The sequence below is a fragment of the Mesocricetus auratus genome, unplaced genomic scaffold, assembly GCF_017639785.1.
Source record: "Mesocricetus auratus isolate SY011 unplaced genomic scaffold, BCM_Maur_2.0 Super-Scaffold_100022, whole genome shotgun sequence".
Classification (NCBI taxonomy): domain Eukaryota; kingdom Metazoa; phylum Chordata; class Mammalia; order Rodentia; family Cricetidae; genus Mesocricetus; species Mesocricetus auratus.
Genome location: NW_024429203.1, coordinates 4,646,311 through 4,663,544, shown reverse-complemented (window position 1 = coordinate 4,663,544; position 17,234 = coordinate 4,646,311). Strand labels below are relative to the sequence as shown.

General features: G+C 38.0%; 1 protein-coding gene across 2 annotated transcripts in view; it reads left to right on the top strand.

Moving 5' to 3' along the window:
* Dpy19l2 (dpy-19 like 2) overlaps positions 1-15,228 on the top strand; it is a 101,566-nt gene extending 86,338 nt beyond the window's left edge. For both annotated transcript variants that reach the window (XM_040730177.1, XM_005078507.4), the window contains 5 exons: positions 1,162-1,281; positions 2,321-2,495; positions 4,285-4,384; positions 6,211-6,336; positions 13,597-15,228. In XM_040730177.1, coding sequence (XP_040586111.1) covers positions 1,162-1,281; positions 2,321-2,495; positions 4,285-4,384; positions 6,211-6,336; positions 13,597-13,747 — 672 coding nt within the window. In that variant the 3' untranslated portion in view covers positions 13,748-15,228. The remainder of the gene's footprint in view (positions 1-1,161; positions 1,282-2,320; positions 2,496-4,284; positions 4,385-6,210; positions 6,337-13,596) is intronic.
* Positions 15,229-17,234: the final 2,006 nt, after the last annotated feature.

Sequence of the window (17,234 nt, the reverse complement as noted above, 5' to 3'; positions counted from 1 at the left end):
GAGCATTTGTTTCATTTCATTCTAATGCACAAGCTGACTATTTGTCTTTTGATAAATGAAAATACCACATTGTTGTGGGATATTGGTACACTGTATGAAGATGTATTGCTATAATTGGTGTAATACAAAGCTGGATGACCAGTAGCTAGACAGGAGGTATAGGCAGGATTTCCAGGGAGAGAAAGGCAGAGGAGGAGGAATCTGGGTACACAAGAGAAGCCGGAGACATGGAGTGGAAATAGGAGGTACAAAATGGAAGAAAGGGAATGTCACATGGCAGAATACAGATTAATATCAATTGGTTAATTAAGTTATGAACACTAGTTGAGACAAACCTAAGCTAAAGGCCAAGCTTTCATAGCTAATAAGAAGTCTTTGTGTCACTATTTGGGAACTGGCTGGTGAGACAGAAAAAGACTCATTACATCACATATCTGTAATTGAGTTGAATATTGGTGAATTAGGATGTAAATTTTTAGCTGCTGTTTACTTTGATTATTACCATATCTACTGCACATTTTAAATAATGGTTATGTTGTATGAATGTCTCAGTTAGGAAAGTTTTATTTGAAACCTTTGCCCTGTGGAACCCTCAGATTTGTTAAAGTAGGATAGACTGCTGACTAGCACAAACACTAAGACCATTCTACTTAAAAAAATAGTATGGGGTATGTGCTGCTATGATTACTCTTAACTGAAATACATATGCATACATGAAGAGTTCTGTATTTATCCCTTGTCTTCGTCCTCTCCTTGTTCAAATCCTTTTCCAGATGTCGCTTTGTCAGATGATGCTCCTTCAGGCGCAGTGTCTTCACTGTGGCCTTTCGCACATTCTTTGCGGCTTGGCTCTTTCTCCTTTGTCACTGTCTAATTGACTGCAACTTATCCATGTACTCGTGTCCCTTTCTAACTAAATGCACTAAGGTGTGAGCCTCTTGAGGGCAGAGTTGCTCAGTGCTCTATTTGAAGCACTCAGAACAGTTCCTGGCATAGATTATTACATTATTAAATCTTAGTCAAATGGCGGAATACATATATTAATCGGCTTAATGCTATGCTGGGAAATAGTCTGCTCTCCTGTATAAGAAAATTTAAGACACCTTTTCTGTTAATTTAAAAACGTATAAAGTGAAAAGGTGACTATCTTGTCTTTTGCAGTTGATTTTTCACACCTTGCAGTTGCTGGCATTCACAGTTCTTGCTATTTTAATCATGCGGTTGAAGCTGTTTTTGACACCTCACATGTGCATTATGGCTTCCTTGATCTGCTCCCGGCAGGTAAGTCACCTATTCTTTTTTTGCTTTGTTTGGTTTGATTTGGTTTGGGGGGACAGGGTTTCTCTGTAGCTTTGGAGGCTGTCCTGAAACTCACTATGTAGACCAGGCTGACCTTAAACTCACAGAGTTCCTCTGCCTCTGCCTTCCAAGTGCTGGGATTAAAGGCATGCACAACCACCACCTGGCTAAGCCACCCATTCTTGAGTGACTGTTATTATAACAACTAAAGTAACTGCCATGGAGCTGTCATGCTTTGCTGAGTAATCCAAAACATGAAAGCATCGAGTTCTTTGAGTTAACTATGTTCAATGGCTGTAAATGTCAGTTGAGGATTCATTGTCAGCAAGACAGAGGCTTTGAAAAATATTGATAGACTGTGAATAATGTTTTTGTGATGAACAGTTGGGTATTCCTCGACCTCTGTTAGCATCATGTCTACAAATGGAGTCTTTTAGCATTTAAGTCTGTCAGGTGCTTTGAGTCTATTAACCCCCTTATCAACACATTTCCAATGCTGAGGAGATCCAGAGGGCCCTGGTTGGATAAGAGAAATCCTCAAAATCTCTCCATTCTGCTATCCCTACTGTAGCTGTGGATAAATGAACTAGATAGATAGCTTCAGGAATTAGACTGATACTCAGTACATCTAGAATACCTGATTCCGTTTTGACAGTCTAGCAGCCATCTCCCTGGAAGGAACACATATGTCAATCATAGTGGGGTTTCCTTTGATTATTCAAGTCCTCATAAAAATCAGCAAAATTTTAAAAGATTTCGGTCTAGCATGTTTCAGTGTATAGTTCCCTAATCTTAGTGTCTGGCTGCAAGCCAGTTCTTTCAACAACACAGGAAGTTTTGTTTATGATCTGGTCAGGTCACTCCAGCATGTTGGTTGTTAGCAAGCAGCAAATGAGCATATGTGTCTACATGGTGAGATAAAGAGTAATGCACTTTGGATTCAATAGGAAGGTGAGAATGTACTTGTGATCCAATAGTACTCTTCATATAAGAAATATAAATAAATGGTTTTTTATTTCAGCTCTTTGGCTGGCTTTTTTGCAGAGTTCATTTTGAGAATGTTGTCTTCGGTATTCTGACAATGATGTCAATACAAGGTTGTGCAAACCTCCATAACCAATGGAGCATCATGGGAGAGTTCACTAACCTGCCTCAGGAAGAGCTCATACACTGGATTAGATACAACACCAGGCCAGGTGAGCTGTTATACATATATAATATAAAGCACACACATACAGTTAGGCATTTTTGCTGTCTATTTATGTACATATATATATATATTTGTGTGTGTGAACAAGTGTGTGCAAATGTGTGCACAATCCTGAGTTGCAGTAGTTAAATAATTTTTTTGGGACAGGGTTTCTCTGTGTAGCTCTGGCTGCCTGCCCTGGAACTCACTCTATAGAGCAGGTTGACCTCAAACTCACATAGAACTATCTGCCTCCACCTCTCTGTGCACTGGGATTAAATGCATGCACCACCACTGTCCACCTAATTGCCTTACTTTACAATGGTTTTGAAGAAATACACATTCAGCAGATATTATGCTTCAGTTTGGATTGTAATCTTTTCTCAGACATAGCCATAATACTTTCTGACATTGCTGTAAGCTCCAGTATGCCACTCCATCACTAAAGGATAAAATTGACACTGTTCTAGGCCCTTAGTACTTACTGACACATTTTCATGAAGTTGTATTTAGTTAGAGTACTTAGTTATATTTGGGAAAAAATGTTATTTCAGTAGACCTAAATAAAATACCATGTGCTTGTGACCAATTTTTATAAATAAAAATAATCTTAACATTTAGTTATATAAACATTTACTGTATTAAAATGTCAAGTATCAAGTTTTTGGTCTTGACTTAAGAGGGAAGGATGAATAATTGACTTTGATGTAATACTATTTCCAAGTTCTACTTCCAAAAACACATACCAGCAAGTAATGAATGTTTTTGAAGATCTGGAGAAACAATAAGATATAAAAGACAACTATCAAACTTAACTGTTAATATTTAAAAAATAGTGTTTTACTTTATGTGTATGTATTGTGCCTGTATGTATATGCACCACATTCATACAGATGCCTGCAGAGGTCAGAATAGGAATCCAGCCCCCTGGAACTAGAGTTACAGATGTTGTGAGCCTCCATGTGGGTGCTGAGAACTAAACCTGGGTCATCTGCAAGAGAAGTTCAGCTAGTGCTCTTAACCACTGAGTTGTCTCTCCAGTATCCATATTATTAATATTGAAATACTGAAGTACTGTATTTTCTTCTAACAAATCCACACAACTATAATTCACAACAACAACAAAAATAATTTGAAAAAATGTACTATGACATTGGACTTTTACATAGTTCTTAGTACTATAGGACAGTTTTCCTTTTGTCTAGTTTTCTGCCTGAAGTACTGGTCCTTAAAGCATAGTAGGAAGCTTTGGGTAAGTTTGGAAATGTTTCAACTGTACAGTTTTTGCAGATCATTTAGCTTTGCTGTGTTTGTGCCTGTTTATCTACACAATAAGAAAAGCACAGAATTCACTGAGTTGTCCTATAGACCAAGCCATTGGGTCCTTATACAAATACTGTGCATGGGATCAATGAGAAGGCTCAGGGGGTAAAGGTACTTGCTACCAACTCTAAGGATCTGGGTTAGATTCCAGGCTTTGTTTGGTAGACAAAATCCATTACCAACAGTTGTTTTGTGCCCCCTTGTGTGTGTATACATGCACACATGCACACATTCACACACCAAATAAATAAATAACAATACAATTTAAAGATATTGTGCATGGCTCTTAGCACCAGTGAAACAAAGGTTAAATATTACAGAAGACAAAAAATAGATATTGAATAAGTACAGCATCATTGGCCATTATGAAAGGATCTTTCATCTTTCCTAATTTGAATTACAATCTTAGGGGCATATTGAACTCTCTATTTCCTTTGAAATGTTTTACTAAGAAATGTCATCTTGTTTCCCAGATGCTGTCTTTGCAGGTGCTATGCCTACAATGGCAAGCATCAAGCTATCTACACTGCATCCAATTGTGAACCACCCACATTATGAGGATGCAGACTTGAGGTGAGCAGTCACCTGCATCCATTTGGTAGAATTGCCACTACTTGCTACTGGTCCTTAGAAAAGAGAAAATGTGTTTGTTTACACACATACACATATGTTCATATACATATGCTCATGTGCACATATTCATATAAGCATTTTTATATTCATCACTTGACATTAAAAGATGTACAATGAAGCTCAGCATGGAAGGCATGCCTGCAATCCCAGTGTTTGGGAGACTGAAGCATGAGAGCTGCTGTGACTTCAAGGCTGACCTTGCCTACTTAGTGAATCTCAGGCCAACCTGAACTAAGAGTGGAACATTGTCTCTAACAAACAAAAATGTTAGCAATTTCTATATCTGTTTCTTCTGAAGTAGGTTCAATAAAACCTGAAATCTGAATCAAGTGTGAGCAGAAAATGTTGCAGGGCTAGGGAGATGCCTTAGTCAGCAAAAGGCCTGCTGCACTGGGATGAAGTCCTGAATTCAGGTCCCCTACACCCAAAGCCACCAACATCTGTTCTTATCTATGACCAAAGCATAGGCAAGACTGGAGACAGGCAGATCCCAGAAACTCCCTGGCCAACCTAGTTGATCTCTATCTCAGTGAAAGACCCTGTCTCAAAGAATAGGCAAAAACCAATCTACCATTGACCTCTGGTGTCCAGGCACACACACACACACACACACACACACACACACACACACACACAAGCACATACATTAGTCACACACATGCACAAAAAATGTGGTTCTCATATACGGGGGTTTATGTGCATGATATAGACAGAGACAAAAAGACAAGGATACAGACATCAGAGAGACAAACAGACAGACACAATACAGAGACACAGACAGACAGACAGACACACAATACAGGAGAGAGAGAGAGAGAGAGAGAGAGAGAGAAAAAGAGAGAGAGAGAGAGAGAGAGAGAGAGAGAGAGAGAGAGCATATCTTGGACCAGAGGTCAGTGGTGGATGTCTTTCCAGATCACTCTCCATCTTACTCTGGAGACAAGGTCTAGTGAGCATAGAGTTCAGCTAGGCTGGCCAGTGAGTTTCTGGGATCTCTCTGTGATGTGAGCTGATGTTCCTGGCTTTGAGTGTAGGGGACCTGAATTCAGGTTTTAATCCCAGTGTAGCAGGTTTGGATTTAAAAATTATTTTGATCAGTCATTTGTTAAAGAAATATTTTTCTCTTAATGTTTGGCATACTGCTAGAAGAAAAAAATGAAATTTATTCAAAATTTTCTGTCTGGTGGTGGTGATTTAACATCTCAAATGGCATTGGCTTACCTCAGGACTTTGTAAGAACGCTAACTTATGCCCCAAACTTCTATTGTGCTGTATTTGAATGAACATCCACGCATTTCAAAATTTTATACAGTGCCTTACTTATCTGTGGTAGTGTCCTGGATTCCCACTGATAAATACTCCCTTGGCAGTATTCCATTTTATCTTTTTCTTAGTTTCTAGATAGGAAATTATCTATTAAAATCCATATTACCACAATCCTCAGTTTCTAGGTGATTGAATTCCGTTAACAGGCTCTTTTGGGAGTTATATGAAGCAACGTTTACAACCTAAACTATGAGCCTGCCACCCAGGACAAGTTTAAATTAGCTTAGATATAACAAGCTTCAAATTGCTTTAAGATGCAGCACACTCAAAATACGAACATTTGTGTGAAAAGCAATCTCTCAAAGAAATTGTTTAGTTTGTGACCATACATATCCGTCTTCCATTCACTGAAGTTTATGATATCAATTTGCTATCAAGATTTTTAATATATTATCATTTATTTTAAAATCTGTTTGTAACTGTTGTTTTTAAATGTAAAGGGCTCGAACAAAAATAGTTTATTCTGCGTATAGTCGAAAATCTGCAGCAGAAGTGAGAGATAAATTGTTGGAATTACACGTGAATTATTATGTTCTAGAAGAAGCATGGTGTGTTGTGAGAACAAAGTGAGTATAAATATTATGTATAATATGGTATTTTGTAAAGCAAATATCACTCCATGTTATTATGTTGTGATAAAATGCTGCCATATAGAAGTCTTGATTCTTTAAGGCTTCATATTTTAGATATATCCCATTAAAATATTACCACTGTTAGTATTTAGACATCTGTACTGGCCTGCCTTTAGAGTTCTGACAGGCTACACTCTCAGCTGCAGCCACTGAGAGCACCACCTGTGCCTATTCACTATGTTCCTATTTAAAAGGGCCCTGCCCACCTCCCATCCCTCTCTCTCATTCTTTATCTCCCTCTCTGTCTGTTCCCCCGGCCCCGCCTCTCTTTCCTCTCTCCCACTGCTCCTGTCCCCAGGGGCCAGTCTCCCCCATCCCCTTTCCCTTTTTTATGGTTCTTTTTCCTTAATAAAAAACTCTCCACTTGAACTCTGTCACATGGCATCTTTCTTGAGATGCTTTTTTAAAAATGACAACAACTATAGCATATAGTAAAAATTAGTTAATCTGGAGAACTTAAATTATACTATCTTCTCATAATACCTGTTAAAATATATTTTAATATCTCAATTCTCATGTGACCTTTTAAATGGACTTTTCACTGGTATATGGAAACATAAGCTATAAAAAGATTTAAGGAGCCAGGTGTTGGTGGTGCACGCCTTTAATCCCAGCATGCGAGAGGCAGAGACAGGTGGATCTCTGTGAGTTTGAGGCCAGCCTGGTCTACAGAGCAAGTTCCAGGACAACCTTCAAAGCAATACAGAGAAACCCTTTCTCAAAAAATTAAAAATCAAAATTTAAGGAAGTAAGATGTTGTTTTAACATGGGTATTCACCATGTAATTCTTTAGTCAAGTTAAAATGTCTATTGCAAATATATATACCCCATAATTTTTCAAGTGTTTGCAATATTTTTATTTGTTGTCTGACTTGTAAGTGAGGTATACTTATCTGCTACTTTTTACTCAATTATATTGGATGTATAAATCTTAAAAATTTCTTGTAACTGAAGACAACATAATAAATAAAAGCATTATAATTTTTTGAGATTTGTATCTTGAAAATTGAGAAAGCAATGTATTTAGTATATTACTTGAGGTCACTATTTAGATTTATGACCAGAGATATCAACATATCCAGGCAAGTACATTGCCTATAATTACAATCCCATTCATCAATCAAAAGATCAAAATAGATTCCAGTGTCATTAGAACATATTATCTATAGTGCCAACTTTTCAAGCCAAACTTATCATCAGTCTTACACACACTGGGAAAATGGGACCAAACTCTGAAAAAATAGGAAGTTATCAGAAACTTTGATTAAGCATCTGGAGGGATCATCCTTACTATTCAAAGAATTACTAAAATAAGGGTTGGGGATGCAGTTATAGGGTTCGTCACTTGGCTACCATATGAAAGACCTAGCTTCTGTTCTAGGAACAACAAAAATGGGCCAACCTGGTGTACAGAGTGAGTTCCAGGACAGCCAGAGCCACACAGAGCAATACTGTCTCAAAAACAAACAGTCAAACAAACAAACAGGGGGCATGAATTAAAGTAGAATATGCTGTCAGTTAGTGTAAAGATACAAATGTTTCAACGGAGCAAAAACAACCTCTCTTGGGAACTCTACAGGTAAAAGTGCTAAACAGCAAATATTATTTGATACCAAAAAAGTTGTGAATTTGAAGTAGATCAAGAAAAGGCAACTAATATGAACAGGATTTATCTAAATTGCTTTCTGAGGAAAAATTGCAGAAACCTTGACAACATCACTACGCAGCTGAACATGAAGGGAACAGCTGGGACAGAGCCCAGATCCAGGGATAATGAGAAACAAGTGATAGAAAATATCAGCTGAAGAAATGTCGAAGTCTCTGAGAGAAAGCCATTGACTAAGAGATCCACAACAAAGTTCAACAAATCCACAGAGGGCAAACGCAGAGAAAACCGGAGCAAGGCACACTGCAACCAAACAGGAAAGATGAGGGGGAGGACTGTCTGCACACATGATGGATGTCTGAGTTCTCATCAGGAAGAGCCTCATTATCTGATGCTGGAACGAGCAAAGTAGTGAATGAAGAGGTCAAGAATTGTATATTCAGTGAAATTCTATCTGTATATGAGGGTCAAGGACACTGCTCAGATCAGTGGAGTCTAAGTGCATCTTGCAAGCAAACCTCACCTCCAAAAAGGCCTGGAGGTCTCTACATTGTGGGGAAATGATCCCCAGTGGTGGCTCAGATGCAGGGAGCAAAGCAATGTACTGAGAATCTGCACATGTTAATCACTGTGTTGTTTGCCTATGAGACAACTTTACAATTATGTGACATAGAAGAAAATACATCAACATATTTTGAGTAATATTCATGGCACAAATTAGAATAGCACAAAAAGAATAAATAGAAATAAAAACATCAAATAAAAATAACATAACCAATTGAAATGTACATAGAACATAGTACAAACTAATAGACATACAAATACATGCACATACACATACACTTTTACCATTTAAGAGCTTGTGCAACATAGACTGTAGGATAAAATACACTGATATAAAAATATATGTATATCAGTTGGAATTACATCCATTGACAACATTGAATAAAACTAGAAATTAGTAACAAGAAAGATATCTAGAAAATGTCTAAATAGCTATAAACTAGACAATGCAATTAAAGTCAAATATAAAACCGCAAGGGAAAATTTAAAATGTTTGAACTAATTAAAAATTAGCACAGCGTGTCAGAGTCTATGAGACACGCCACTGCAGTGTTTGGAAAGAAGTATATGACTTTACATAGAAGGCAAAGAAGTCATCATAACAATGTACATGTGCCTGTCATCTCAAGTGATAACAGAAAGCTGATCTCAACTATATTTTCAAGGGACAGTGGGTTTATCTCATGAATGCAATGACTTAAATTCATAATGTAAGTAAAATAAAAAGCAAATCTCTACGATCATGTCAATAAACACAGAAAATGCATTTGGTAAAATTAAGTACCCACTTACAGTAAAACTCTTGGGAAGCAGTGTGGTGGCATATATATGCCTGCAAACCAAACAGATCATAAGCTTAACTGTAAATCCAAAAACATGAAAGTTCTAGAAAAAAACAGAAGAAAGTAATCAGGACCTCACGATAGATTCCTTAAATCAAATATCATAAGTATGACACAGGACTGCAAGAGTAAATGGAATCTCCTTAAAAATATAAACTTTTTATAAGCAGAATAATAACAGAAGACAAGTAATATAACATAATTAATGTAAGTAATAGCAATAGAAGATAAGTCACAGTTGGGAAACATTTTTGAATCCTGTGACTAATAAAGAACTTTATCCAGATATAGAAAGAACTCTTTTTTATTCTTTTTATTTAAATTAGAAACAAACTTGTTTCACATGTCAATCCCAGCTCCCTCTCCCTCCCCGCCTCCCCTGACCACCCAACCCTCCCAACCCTCCTCCCATGCCTCGAACCCCACTTTGCTCCCCAGGAAGGGTGAGGCCCTCCATGGGGGATATCCAGAGTCTGTCATTTCATCCAGGGCAGGGCCTAGGCCCTCTCCCATGTGTCCAGCCTGAGAGAGCATCCCTCATTGTGGGATGGGCTCTCAAAGTCTATTTGTATGCCAGGGATAAATACTGATCTACTACCCAAGGCCCCAGAGATTGCCGAGGCCTTCTCACTGACAACCACATTCAGGGGGTCTGGATCAGCCCCATGATGATCTCTCAGCAATCAGTCTGGGGTCCAAGAGCTCCCCCTTGTTCAGGTCAGCTGTCTCTGTGGGTTTCACCAGCCCGGTCTTGACCCCTTTGCTCATCACTCCTCCCTCTCTGCAACTGGGTTCCAGATAGAAAGAAATTTTAAAATGTACTAAGAAAATAATTCAAATGGGCAAAACACTTGGACATGTCAACAAGGAAATTTATGAATGGCCAAGAATCATGTGGAAAGATGCTTGATGTTGCTATCCACTTAAAAGTGTACATTAAGCTCACAAGGAGATACCTTTAAATCACCTAGTGCAATGTTTATAGTTGAAAGAAAAACTTAAGTGTTGCTGACACAGAGGCATACCTACTGCTCTCATATCGGTTTCATGAACAGAATATGGTACAAACACTTCATGACAGAATTTTACAGTCTTATAAGAAACCCAACATCTGCTCTGTGTTTTGGTTAAGATTAAAGAAGAAATTTGCTGGAGTTGAAGAGATGGCTCAGCAGTTAAGAGGACATTCTGTTCTTGCAGACAACCAGAGTTCAGTTCCCAGCACCCAGGTCAGGCAGCTTATAATCAACTGTAACTCCAGCTGCAGGGAATCTAACACCCTCCTCAGGCCTCCACAAGCACTGAAACACATGGCACACATGTGCACATGTGCATACACACATAAATAAGGTAGACTTAAAAAAAGCACCCATCCATTCTTTTAAGTGCATGAAATCATTCAAATATCTATTAACAGGTCAATTAATTACTAAACAGTATTGGAATATTTAGACAATGTAACACTCATCAATAGAAGAGAGTGAACTCTCGATACTTACAATATGGATAATAATCACATTTATGAAAACAAGATAGACAAAATTAGAAAGAAGGCAACAATTACAGAAAAGACACACAAGTCTACAGTGACAAATAGTAGATGTGTGGTTATGTTTTGAAAGGCATCAATGAGACAGAAGAGTGGAAGTGCAAAGAGTATGAGTAAGCTGTGGAGAGAAAACTGCGTTCCTTATTTTCACTGTTGCTCTCGGGTACATAATGTACTAAAAGGTGTCAGACTGTAGCCTCTATGTGCTGTATATTGAGTAATTACTGATAAATTATATATTAAGTCTAGAGCTGATAGGAAATAAAAACTTCTCACACTTTGTTAAGAGAAACTTTTCCTTGCTAGCTGCTTTGGTATATCACCCGCCAGTCTCCTGGGCTCTGCCACATTGTAGTCCCCAAATAACACACAAGACGCTGTATTAATTATGAAGCTGTTGACCTTGCTTGTTTCTTCCTGGCTAACTCTGACTTAAGTAATTACCCCATAATTGTTAATCTAAGTATTTCTCTTACCGGAGAATAGTTCCAGGCTTCCTACCCCATGACGGTTACATCTCGAACTCTCTTGTGTTTCTCCTTCCCAGAATTCTCCTGGACTCCTAGTCCCTCTTATCTAGATTCCCTATAGGCCACACAGTGCTTTATTGACAAATAACAGGACTTCCCCAACAACACTTCAATAAACAGCACAAATTTTGGCAAATTTAGTAAAGATATTGTACCAAAGAAGGTATTTTGAATGACCCTTAACAATACTAAAATGACTAAAACTATGAAGCTTGGTAATGTCATATGTTTATGCAAATAAAGAGCAGTTTGAAATCATATACACTGTTTGTAGAAATGGAAAAGAGTACAGTCTATTGGAAGATAATATTGAAGTTGCTTATCAAGTCACAAACTATACTTAGCACTCCACCTTACAGTCCCACTGCTTGGTGTCTGCCTAAAGTCAGTTCTGATGTGTTCTCATATTAATGTTAATCGAAGTCACCAAGACTGGAAGTGCCCCAAATTTGAGAATCAACAAACAAACTGTGGTACTCCTATGTCATAAAACACTGCTTAGGAATAAGTAAGGGCAATGGTACTTGCAAGAAATATAATATTCTAATTTCATCTCTTGTAATAAAATACCCAGATAGAAAGCAAATTGTGAGATGAAAGTATCTATCCAGAAAGCAAGTTGTGAAATAAAAATATTTATCTGGTTTACAATTCCAGGTCACAGTTCATCATAAAGGAAGTCAAGGCAGGAATTCACAAACCTGAAGGCAGACTTGCTTGTTGTTACCTTATTACACATTATTACCTTAGAGCTTTAGAGCCAGGAACTCACTTTGCTACCAAAGTGTGGCAGGCACCATGGAAGATGTTGTTTGCTGACTGGCTCCCAGGCTTATGCTCATCTAGATTTGTATTTACATTTTTAAAGATGTGTGTGTGTGTGTGTGTGTGTGTGTGTGTGTGTCTGCATATATGTATGCCACATATTTGCAGGTGTCCAAGGAGGTTAGAAAAGGGCATCGTTTCCTGCCTGGAGTTATAGGCAGTTGTGAGCTACCTGAACATGGGCCCTCTGAAAGAGCAGTTTGTGTTCTTATCAACTGAGTCACTTCTCCAGCCCCTCAGCTAGACTTCTTATAGAATGACAGTCAATATCATCTACGATTGGATTGGTGCTGCCAAGAGTGGGCTGAACCCTCCTACATCAATTAACCATCAAGACAACCCCCCACAGACACTCCCACTTGGCAAGTGGATCTATTCTTGAATTGAAGCTGTCTTTTCAAGTGTTTTTAGGTTGTGGCAACTTGACAGGTAAGCCCACCAGGACAAAGGTATCAATAGCACAGTATTCTAAGAAAAGGAGGCCAGAAATGAAAAGCTTACACAAAGTATTTGCATGGTATTTTAAATGCTGTACTGCAGAAAGGAGATCAATGCATGCCGAGGCCATGTTGGGAAAGAAGACTGACTATAAGAAGGGCATAGGAACATGTTAGGTGATAGGAATGTCTCTGCAGTGATTATAATGATCCTTGAATATAGTTAAAGTTTACATAGGAAATGTCAGGGTTTTGCATGTTGTACTTCAAAATACACATTAAAAACTTGATGTCAATTTTACCTGATTTCTTCCAATTAATGATTCCTATGTAGAGTTGCTCTCCATCAAGAGATATTACACCATTTAATGTACATATAACCACCCCCCCTAAAGGAAGGGCTAAAGAAAGCAACTTAGCCTAAGAACCTCTTTCTCTGCCTGGATATGTTTGTCTACTAACTCAGGGCACTTAATGTTAAAAAGCATATGGATCTCTTAAGGAATTTAATTAGCTCTCCTTTAGTTTATCTCATCCAGCTACAAACAAGTCATGACTGGACTGGAATAGTGGCCCACAAATATAGTTATATTTCATTTGGAGGTAAACTATTTCAGATATAGATTTCTGGCTGCATATTTTGCATTTATTATCAGCACATGTTGACTGGGGCTGGAAATGTACCATGCTTCATTTTCTTTTACTTAACTTAATGGTTTCGGAAATTATTGTTTTAAGATTCTAAGTAGTTACATCAATTAGCCTCTGGAAATTTAGAAGCTATTTTTAAATTTGAATATTAGTTTATTTAATATGTTTATCTATGACCTTTATCTTTCAGACCTGGTTGCAGTATGCTTGAAATCTGGGATGTGGAAGATCCTTCCAATGCAGCTAACCCTCCCCTCTGTAGTGTCCTGCTCAAGAATGCCAAGCCTTACTTCACCACGGTGTTTCAGAATAGTATGTATAGAGTCCTGAAGATTAACTGAGAAAAAGACTACCCATTATCTGTAGTGCAAAGATGTATGTCAGAAAAAACACTTCTGGCCTTCCAACAACAGAAGAAAATCACAAGCTTTACTAAGAGACACTTTAAAAGAATTATTTAAAGTTTTCTGGTTACTAACGATAAATTACTTCATTGTTTATATCAGCTGTCAGCCTGTCACGCTTACCTCACAAATGATTTAATCATCTCATACCTCATCAACAAACGTTCATTTTAGAGTTTTGAGGAAACATGTACGCAAAATAACAGTATAATTTAAGAAACCAAGGATAAGTAATTCCTTTTTGACCTAGTTAGGTGTGTTACTTCATGTTTCCCTAGTGCTTGTGGATAAGTCCAGACCCTCTGAGACATGTAGAAGACTCTGAGGAACCTGATGGTGGTGGTGACCTCCTCTCATGTGCTTGGAGTTTACTAGCTAGCCCTGAAGAGAGAGTTTTAATAGCTTTTAAGAACCTTTAAAATCATTTCCAGTCCAAGTGTTTCTAAGCATTTTGATTTGTAATGGTTTGAATGTCATGAAGATAATTAACTCAACCAGATCAATATTTGCCATTGATTGATGGCAAATATTCCAAACCAAGCCCAATAATTCTTAATCTCTCAGTAGAAACCTGTTGTTTTCTTTTAATAGCAGGTAAAATAAAAATTACTATGGAACCAAATCAAATTTGGGACTAGACATCAGTATAGAAAATCCAGCTAAGTTTTTCCAATGAGGTTTTCAGATGCTAGATTGTGAACAAAGCAATGGCCTTCCCATCTCGGTGGTTTCTGCTTCACTGAGTATGTTCTGTGTTTCAAGCCACCATCTTTTGTAATACATACATCTAAGTCCTCATTTATTTTAAGTTTATGATGAAGATGGCATAGTTTTATAAATTTTAATCCCCGAGTGAAAACTATCTGTCATAAATGCTTTGAAAATGGCAATTATCTTGAAAGTAGAGTGGGTGCATGCACAGAGTGACCCTCTTTCTTTTCGTGATAAGTTTTAAACATGCTAGGTGTTTGAATACGCATCTGCTACAAATTAAGCATCTTGGAGTTTTTATACTTATATTTTCCTTATATCTTTTGGACAGCCATAAGAGATAAGTCAGTTTCACAGATTAGTTTACTTGCAATAGGTAAGCAATTATATATAAAATTACCATAAAAGTTGGAAAACATTTTAATGCTAGACAGAAAATAGCTAAGAAAGAATGCTATATTGTGTTGATTTTAAAAATTTCAAGTAATTTCTTTTGCTGTGTGGAGCAAAGAATGGAAAAAGATATAACATTCATTAAAGTAACATGTTAAGGATAATGTCACCATGAGGATATTTTAAAGTAATTATCAGAATTCAACAAAAATGATACAAGCTATGTTAACTAATAAATTGTTCCATACACGTAATATTTTCCTATGAATTTTGTTATTTTCCTGTGCAATGCTTATTAAATCATTTTAAAAGTCCTCAAAGACTCTGTTTTCTTTTTTTTCATTCTTTACAAAACATACATTTGAAATTTAAAGGAACCCTGAAGTCGTAGGTTGCTGGGTTTATATTGGCAGTAGTCTTCTTTAGCCATTAAAACCATTTTTCCTGGTCTCACTGGGAGGCAATGTAGAGAAAGTGGGGAGGGGGTGAAATAGCACAGAACCCAGTCTGACTCCTGGTTCTCACACCTGCTCTATCACCAAACATTCATTCAAAAAGATATTGATGCTTATTTTGTGGTAGGTTCCTGCTCATGTTATCCTCTGGAGTTTTGTTTCTTTGGTATAAATCAGAACTCTACCTAATTTCAGAGTCAATGGGTATTAGTGAAATAGTGCTGAAGTGTTCAGTCAATATAGTCACTTCGCAGACGTTACTTTTTTCCCTGGCCCACTGAATAACCATCTCACTAATAGGACACTACAGAGTGAGATAAGCCCGTCTCAGAATCCTACCCAGCTCTCCATTAATTTGGTGTAAACAAATAGGAATGTTAGGCTTCAGCTTATTTTCAGTTTTAAATATTTTTTAAAAATTAAGCTATTACTTTCTTATCTGCATGTTTTAGCACTTACTGTTTTCAACTGTAAATGGAGCTCTTAATTGGTCCAAGTAATAAAAATCCAGAGTCAGATTTAGGAGGAAATGCTGAGATCAGAGAGAAGGAGCAAGCCACTGCCACACCTTACCTTCTTAGCCTCTCAGCAGACAAAAGAACATGTTCCTGTTTCTTCCTGCTTATATCCTGTTTCTGCCCAGTGAATTCACTTCCTGTCTGTCTGTACAGACCTCCAGACCTCTATGGTTATCTAGTGGAAAGTTCCATTCTCTGACCTTCAGACAGGTTTTCTTTGTACAAGAAAGACGTCGTCACAGAAGACTGCATGAGAGTGCTTCGAGATGATGGTCAGCAGATTTTCCTCCTGTGCAGAGAAATTTTCCTTCTGATTTCCTATAGTCCTGGGTTGTATACTGATCTCAAACCATTCTGGGTTTTTGTAACACCTGAATGTGGTAATACTTTGTTTGTGATCTAACAAATGAAGCTTGCCTGAAGATGGGAGCCCAGTGTTAAGCCACAGAGGCCAGGCAGTGGTGGCACACACCTTTAATCCCAGCACTAGGGAGGCAGAGGCAGGCTGATGTCTTTGAGTTCAAGGCCACCCTGGGCTACACTAGATTGGCCAAAGAGAAACAGAGCTCATACCTCTGATCCCAGCACTTGGGATCACACGCCTTTAATCCTAGCAGTAGGGAGGTGGAGACAGAAGTGATATGGCTGGGCAGAGAGAAGAACATAAGGTGGGAGGAGACAGGAGTTCAGGGCATTCATTCTGAGGATTCCTAGAGACAGGATCATTCATTCAGTCTGAGGATTCAGTAGAAGAGCTAGGGGCAGACTGCTTTGCTTCTCTGATCTTTCAGCATTAACCCCTATATTTGACTCTGGGTTTTTATTATTAAGACCAATTAGAATTCATGCTATAGCTGAAAACATAAACACATAAAGTTGTACAACCATGTAAAAATATTGCATTTGTTTTCTACAACCTCTTCTTTTTTTATTGGACTTTCGAAACTTTTTTTGGTTAAAAACTAAGACACAAACATAGGTTGACCTAGGCTTAACAGGGCCAGGCCCATCTGTAACACCATCCCCCTCCACGAGTTTCTCCATAAAAGCCTTCAGCAGCAGCACTCTGTGCCACTATTACCTTCTGAGACAAGACAGTTTCTTCTGGGTCTCTCCCGAGGACCTTCCCCGGCACTGCTAGAGTTGTCCCTCTTACCAGAAAAGCGTCCATGAGGTTTGATTGGCTTGTTTCTTCTCGCCTTCACAGATCTTCCTGTAAGATGATAATGCATCATAGACATTCCTGAGGGTTAGGACGTCTGTGGGGAAACTATGTCTCATAGAAATGTCAGAGAATCTGTACCCATGATACTACAACAATATGACTACCTAAACAAAATCCAGACA